This window comes from Octopus bimaculoides, chromosome 16 (assembly GCF_001194135.2).
Source record: "Octopus bimaculoides isolate UCB-OBI-ISO-001 chromosome 16, ASM119413v2, whole genome shotgun sequence".
NCBI classification, from domain to species: Eukaryota; Metazoa; Mollusca; class Cephalopoda; order Octopoda; family Octopodidae; genus Octopus; species Octopus bimaculoides.
The window spans coordinates 35,647,114-35,655,422 of record NC_068996.1 but is presented as its reverse complement, the minus strand read 5'-3'; the positions used below and the strand labels follow the sequence as shown (position 1 = coordinate 35,655,422).

The window sequence follows — 8,309 nt, the reverse complement described above, 5'->3', positions numbered from 1 at the left end:
AAAAAGTTCACTGAGAGGAAAGTTCACTGAGAGGAAAAAGTTCACTGAGAGGAAAAAGTTCACTGAGAGGAAAAAGTTCACTGAGAGGAAAGTTCACTGAGAGGAAAAAGTTCACTGAGAGGAAAGTTCACTGAGAGGAAAAAGTTCACTGAGAGGAAAAAGTTCACTGAGAGGAAAAAGTTCACTGAGAGGAAAGTTCACCACAAAGAAAGTTCACTGAAATGAAAGTTTACCGCAAGGAAAGTTTACTGCGAGGAAAGTTCACTGTAAAGAAAGTTTACTGCAAGAAAAGTTCCCCATAGGCAAAGTTCACTGAGAGGGAAGTTCGCCAATAAAATATATCCATAGGATTTCACCATTAATAGTTAAAAACTATTTTATTTTTAAAAAAACCCACAAGTAATGGAGACCCTGTGGTGAATTGATGATGGTAAACTTTCCCTGCAGCAAACTGATGACAAACTTACCAGACATGAATCACTTGTTTACCAAGTAAATCTTCAAAATATAAAAAAAATTTTTAGGATGGCACAAGGTTAAAAATGTGTTTGGGACAGAGGTATAACCACTATGCCATATGCCCGTGGGCATATGGTGTCGTGGTTAAGAGCACAGGCTACTAACCCCAAGATTCCAAGTTTGATTCCAAGCAGTGACCTCAATAATAATAATAATAATAATAATAATAATAAAAATAATAATAACATCGAAAAATACCTTAGGAATGAGAACCCAGGTTCGAAATTTCCCCAAGACACCTAGAGGGTATAGCAGCCGAAACATTGTGTTTACAACAAACAAGACGAGGACAAATATCCATCAAATGTAAATAATGTAAATAATGTATATTATGTGTACTTTATTAATTGATGTTTATTTTTTTTATCTTTTAGTCAAGAGAGAAGGCTGTGTCCATAACCACTGAGAGGGTCTCCAAGACTGGTGAGAAGGAGGGAAGGAAGTATCATTAAACCAGAGTACTGGCTCAAAAGCTTGCAAAAGAATGGTCTACACTAGTGATTCCCAACCAGAATCCATATGGCCCTTTGGGGTCCATATAAGATTTTGTTGTTAAAATTTATGTCCAATAAATTGGTTATACTTCTACAATACAAAAATATTTTAATAATTGTTTTTATACAATTCTTAATATTTGATTATAGAAATATAATATGAAATATTTTAAACATCAGATGACAGGGCAAGTCCATCTGAGTAAAAGAGGAATTAAAGGGGTTCATAGGCAAAGAAATGGTTGAGAAACACAGGTCTACTCTAAAGGCAACCAAGGTATCAGTGTTTTGTTACCACATTCCTGTTGACATATACTATTTTCACTTCATTTAATTCTGAAAACAGTAAGAAATTTAGCAATCTAATTTAATCAGGTGGTGGTAGTGGTGGCAGTGATGGCAGTGTTGGTGGCAATGGCAATTATGATGATGATGATGATGGCAGTGATTATGACAATTAAGATGGTGGTGATTAAGGCAGTGAGCTGGCAGAAACGTTAGCACACCAGGCGAAATACTTAACGGTATTTTGTCTGCCATTACGTTCTGAGTTCAAATTCAGCCGAGGTCGACTTTGCCTTTCATCCTTTTGAGGTCGATAAATTAAGTACTAATTATGCACTGGGGTTGATGTAATCGACTTAATCCCTTTGTCTGTCCTTGTTTGTCCCCTCTATGTTTAGCCCCTTGTGGGCAATAAAGAAATAAGAAATGTTAGTACGTCAGGTGAAATGCTTAGCGGTATTTTGTCTGTCTTTACGTTCTGAGTTTAAATTCCGCTGAGGTTGACTTTGCCTGTCATCCTTTCTGGGTTGATAAATTAAGTACCAGTTACATACTGGGGGAGGGGGGGAGGATTTAATTGACTGGCCCCCTCCCCCAAAAATTTCAGGTTCCTTGTGCCTAGAGTAGAAAAGAATTAAAATGGTGATGATTATGATGATGATGATGATGTTGATAATGTTGACAACGACAACGATGATGATGATGATGATTATGACAATGATGATGCTAATGATAAAGTTTTCCTTTTCTTTTGTAAATAAATCAGAGGATTCGAGAGAGAAAAAGGGAGGGGGAGAGGAAGAGAGAGAGAGAGAGAGAGAGAGTAGTGCATTATAAAAAAAAACCCTCAACAGGCTGGTGGTAATGAACCACAGTTTGATAAACAAAGTAAAGATCACAGAGAAAGATAAAATACTGGACAGAGTAGTCATTACTTACAATGAAATGATAAGTGAAGACAAACAACATAAGATCAGCCACGGTCATCTCGATTCCTTCAACATACAGATGATCTAAGATAATGTCATCAATTCTCATCTTGTTCATAATTCTCTGCAATATTTCTTCCACATCTTTGCCATTGTTGACCTTGGTATTTCCATTACGATTGTTACTTCTGGGAAAATATTTCATTTCCGAAGACACTGTCTCATCACCATTACATTTTTCAGCATTATTTACAGGCTGCAGTAGAAAATAATTGTCATTGTTTTGAATATATTGTCTGCTTTTTCTTGTTTTTGTTTTCATTTTAACTTCTTTTTTTTTTTTCTGGTTTAGTTTGTAAACTTTTAGTATTAAAACACGAAGATAAAACCTTAGAATAAAAACCATAGAGTTTGTCATTTGTTTAATGTCTTTTGTTTTTCTTATCCATGCTAGCATTGATTATAAAGAGTTATATTTGAAGAAATATTTTACTGCCAGAGTTCTGGTGCCACAAGAAAGAAAAGCACCCACCACACTCTGTAAAGTGGTTGGTGTTAGGAAGGGCATCCAACCATAGGAACGTTTGTGTTTCTATCACTGGACATATTTCCCACTCTGTTGGAAAGTTCGTGGCAAGCTGAAGGCAGACAGAAACATGACATTCACCACATTCAACCCAACGATTTCAAAAAGCACTTAAAAGAGGGTTTACACAATGTTTACATTCACAAAATTAATTTCCTGTTATTGCTAATCTTTGAATCTTCAAATTACTCTGATCATGCATTATCACATAACTTTGGAGATTTCAATGATGTGATTCTGTAGTTTTAGCATGATACTATGGGGTAAGTGTAAGAAGTCAGGTCTAACTGGTTTGAACATAAAACAAGTATAATATCTGGGCTGGACATGGCCAGTTTAAATGCTAAAGGGCTAACTCTTTAGCAATTAAACCAGCCACATCTGACCCAAATGTTCTGCCTGTTTTATGTTGATACCAGCCAAATCTGGTTTCACACACCTACCTTACAATGTCATTCTAAAAAATAAGCAATCAAATCATTGACATTTTAAAACCATGAAATAATTTATGATTAATTCAAAACAATGTGAATAAATAAGCAGAGCATTTGACAGAGTAATCAGAATGCTAAGGAGTTAAGCAATAAAAATTATCTGCTGTGACCCCCTTCGATCATGACTGACCATGGGATTGCACCTAGAAAGTTACCCTCCCAGGTACAAGTCCGGGCAAGGTTGTTTATGGAAGACCAGCAGTTACCCATGCCGGTCTCCCCTCTCCACACCACCAGTGCTATCCAAGGGAAAGGCAAAGGCTGATACAGCTTGGCACCTGTGATATTGCAACTCATTTCTACAGCCAAGTGAACTGGAGCAATGTGAAATAAAGTGCCTTGCTCAAGAACACAACACTCAGCCCGGTCCAGGAATCGAACTCACAACCTCACGATTGCAAGCTCGACGCTCTAACCACTGAACCATGCGCCTTCACAAAAAAAAATTATCTATAGTATATAAATAAGTATGATAGTATATATAGTTTATACTATATATATATAGAAAATACAGTATATATAGTATATATAAGTATATGTAAATATATAGTAAGATTGATAACACTTCAAGTATTGACATCATGTTTTGTTAAAATTTCTAAGGGAGATAATTTACATTAATGTGGTCAAAAATATTGACAATAGTGTAAAATAAAATCAGCTTTTGTGTGTGTGTGTGTGTGTGTGTGTGTGTGTTTGTGTGTGTGTGCGCGTACATGCATGCATGCGTGCGTGTATGTCTTAAACAAGCAGAAAAATGAGAGGAAGAGAGCAAAAAAGAGAGAGAAAGAGAGAGTGACAGTATATGACAAACATTAAAAAGTACTGAAGTACAGCTATACTGACTAACCTACTGAGTAAGTAAAACTGCAGACAAATAAAAATTTGATATTAAACCAATATGTTGATTTTCTTGTAAATATTTCAGTTTGAAACATCCTGTAATCTAGATTGTTCACTGGCGTTAGGAAGGGCATCCTGCCATAGAAACTCTGCCAAATCAGATTGGAGCCTGGTGTAGCCATCTGGTTCACCAGTCCTCAGTCAAATCGTCCAACCCATGCTAGCATGGAAAGCAGACATTAAACGATGATGATGATGATGATGATTATTAACCCTTTAGTATTTAATCTGGCTGTATTCAACCCAAATATTCTGCTATCTTTATGTACAAATTGGCCAGATCCAGCCTTTCACACTCACCTTACAATATCATTCTAAAAATAAATAATCACATCATTGAAATAGCAGAGCTATGAGATAATGCAGGATTAATTCAAGATAATGCATTACATTTGATAGAATAATCTGAAAATTAAAGAGTTAAACCAGTCATATCTGGTCCCAAATATTCTACCTGTTTTGTGTTCAAACTGACAAAATGTGGCCTCTCACACCTACCCTGCAGTGTCATTGTAAACACTCATGTCATTGAAATTTCAAAGCTACGAGATAAGGTACAATTAATTTAAATGATGTGAATACATAAGCATTATATTTGACAGAGTAATCTGAATGAGCACCTTTTTGAGCTCCATGTGTCTAACACACGTGGGCATATCAGAAACAGCACAGCTCCCATGACTTGTGAGCAGAAACTGAATGAATACATACATACATGCATACATACATACATACATACATACATACATACATGCATGTACACACATACATACATACATACATACATACATATGTACAGGCAGATGCATGCGTGCATGCCTCCATCCAACATCCATACATACACACTTACAAGCACGTACACACACACACACACACATTATCATCATCATCATTTAACATCCACTTTCCATGCTGGCATGGATTGGATGGTTTAACAGGAGCTGGTTAGGCAGAAAACTGCACCGGGCTCCAGTGTCTGTTTTGGCATGTTTTTTTTTCATGGCTGGATGCCCTTCCTAACACCAGAAATAGAGAGACAAAAAAAACATGAAGAGACAGAGAGAAAGATAGGAAACAACAAGGAGAGATAGGAGGAGGCAGAGAGAAATGAGAGGAAAGAAAGAGTGATAAAAAGAGACAGACAGAGATAGGAAGAGTCACAGTGAGAGAGAGAAAAACACTGAGGAACACAACAGAAAGATATATAAATAAAACTTGTACAATATAACTTACAATTTTGAATCGTATCACTGCATGTGGCTGCAGAAGTTCTCCAGTTACTGGTCCTGACCTTTGACATATCCTTATATCTGTTGACACATCAGAATCACCACTTCTGGACACTGGATCTGACCAAATATCCAAAACTCTTTGAATAAGATGCCTTTTCATTTTGTCGTCATTGTGGATACGAGGTGGACGGTACAGGTGTTGCTCAAGAATAATAATTTCTTTTGTTAAACTGAGTTCAATGGAATCTTCAGCTTCCAGTTTACTATTATTCACCATATTGCTTTTTATCAACCTGGATAATGATAATAATAATAATAATAATAATAATAATAATAATAATAATAATTTCAAATTTTGGCAGTAATTTTGGGGGCAGGGGTAAGCCCAGTGATCAACTGTACTTATTTTACTAATCCCCCGAAGGATGAAAGATAAAGTCAACCTCGGTGGAATCTGAACCCAGAACATAAAGTCAGACAAAATGCCGCTAAGCATTTTGCCTGCCATGCTAACGATTCCTTTCTTCTACTAAAAGCACAAGGCCTAAAATTCTGTGGTGAAGGGACTAGTCGATTACATTGGCCCCCAGTGTTTCACTGGTACTCAATTTATCGAACCTGAAAGGATGAAAGGCAAAGTTGACTTCAGAGGAATTTGAACTCAGAACATAAAGATGGACGAAATGCTGCTAAGCATTTTGCCTGGCATGCTAACGTTTTTGCTAGCTCACCACCTTAATAATAATGATAATAATAATAACAAAAATAATAATAATAATTGTTTTTATAATAAGCAGAAAACTTGAAATTTTGGGAAGGGGGGATAGAACTAGTCAATTACTTCAACCCCAGTGCTCCTCTGGTACCCATTTTATCGACCCCAAAAGGACGAAAGGCAAAGTTAACCGCAGATGCATTTGAATTCAATATGTAAAGCCAGAAGAAATGCTATTAACACATAAAATACGACGGGCCATGATCATGGCCGTTAGGCACAGGTCGACAGGCCACGATCATGGCCCAGATAGATGCATTTAATTTATGGGCGTTTTTTGGGGTCTAATGTCACTCAAACGCTCTGATACCCCCCCCCCCGAATGCAAGAGGACTAATAGCTCAACTAATGACTTTTCGGATGATGTAAAACTTGCCACCATTATATACTGAGAAGATATTTTAACTATTGTTTTGTTTTTTATGTGTGAATAGTAGTCTCATTTTTCATTAAATGTGCTCAGCAGTCCATGCGATGTAAGTGCAAATCCCAGCGTTTTATGGGTTAAGCATTTTGTCCAGTACTCTAATCATTTTTCTAGCAGGCAGTCTTCCATAATAATAGTAATAATAACAACAACAACAATACATTAAATGGCCTAAGAAAAATATTAATTACACTGGCCAAAAAATTATTCTAGATGCTTTTTCTATACTTCAAATGATCAAAGTGGACATGGGTAAGCTACACTATGTTGATGAGGTCGAAAAGACAGAAACATGTCAAGTATTGTCTCCCTTGCATCAAAACAGAGTTGTGACTGTCTTTTCCCTTAATAGGAAAATCAACTTTAATAGATTAATTCTTAATCAGGTTTTGTTTTCTTCTTCCAACTAGGAGATAATGGAAAATTTTATTTGTGTATGGTATCCAATGCATCACCCCTTAGCTTATCTTAATTCATACCATTATTCCATTTGAGTTAGCCTGGGCAAAGTTCAGGGAGCTCCTACCTCTGCTAGCAACTAAGGGCCTTTCACTCAGGATGAAAGGTAGACTGTATGATGCTTGTGTGGAAACTGCCATGCTACACAGCAGCGAAACAGGGTCCATGGCTGCTGAAAGAAATGAAGCTAGTATGATCCGCTGGATGTGTAATATCAATGTGCATACACAACAGAGAGAAAAGTTGGGCATAAGAAGCATCAAATGTCCAAGAGATAGGACTGCGCTGGTATGGTCATGTGTTACGTATGGATGAGGACAGCTGTGTAAGGAAGAGCCACTCTCTAACTGTGGAAGGAATCTGTGGAAGAGGTAGACCCAGGAAGACATGGGATGAGGTGGTGAAGCATGACCTTCTAACATTGGGCCTCACAGAGGCAATGACAGGAGACTGAGGCTTTTGGAGATATGCTGTGATTGAAAAGGTCCGACAACTAATGCGAGATCTCAGCTACACACATCTGGCCCAGTTAAGAGTACCCCTGATGCATCATGCAATATGATATGCTTGAGAAGACCTGTTGAGTCAAGTAAAACCAATATCGTAGCTGTGGCCAATGCCTCCTGACTGGCTCCCATTCCAGTGGCACGTAAAAGGCACCATCCGAATGTGGTTGATGCCAGGTCCACGTGACTGGCTCCTGTGCTGGTGGCACATAAAAAGCATCAACTGAACGTGGCCAATGCCAGTACCCTCACTAGCCCCCGTGCCGGTGGCACATAAAAAGCACTACCCAAACGTGATCGATGTCAGGCCCACCTAACTGGCTCCTGTGCCAGTGGCATGTAAAAAGCACCCACTATACTCTCAGAGTGGTTGACGTTAGGAAGGGCATCCACCTGTAGAAACATTGCCAGATCAGATTGGAGCCTTGTATGGCTGCTGGCTCTCAAGACCTCAGTCAAATTGTCCAACCCATGCCAGCATGGAAAACGGATGTTAAACGATGATGCTGATGATGATGAATCCACCCTTGTACTAATTATTTCTTTTAAAGCGTGGTACTTATTCTATCAGGCTTTATTACCAAACTGCTAAGTTACTGGGATGTAAACACACCAACACCAGCTGTCAAGTGGTGGTGGGGGACAACCACAGACACAAAGATACACATACATCTATATATATATATATATATATATATAT

The 8,309-nt window shown here is 37.8% G+C and overlaps 1 protein-coding gene across 3 annotated transcripts in view; it reads right to left on the bottom strand.

Moving 5' to 3' along the window:
- LOC106881755 (glutathione S-transferase C-terminal domain-containing protein) overlaps positions 1-8,309 on the bottom strand; it is a 76,010-nt gene that overhangs the window by 25,999 nt on the left and 41,702 nt on the right. For all 3 annotated transcript variants that reach the window (XM_052973704.1, XM_052973705.1, XM_052973706.1), the window contains 2 exons: positions 5,444-5,735; positions 2,238-2,483 (listed from right to left, as the gene is read on the bottom strand). In XM_052973704.1, coding sequence (XP_052829664.1) covers positions 2,238-2,483; positions 5,444-5,735 — 538 coding nt within the window. The remainder of the gene's footprint in view (positions 1-2,237; positions 2,484-5,443; positions 5,736-8,309) is intronic.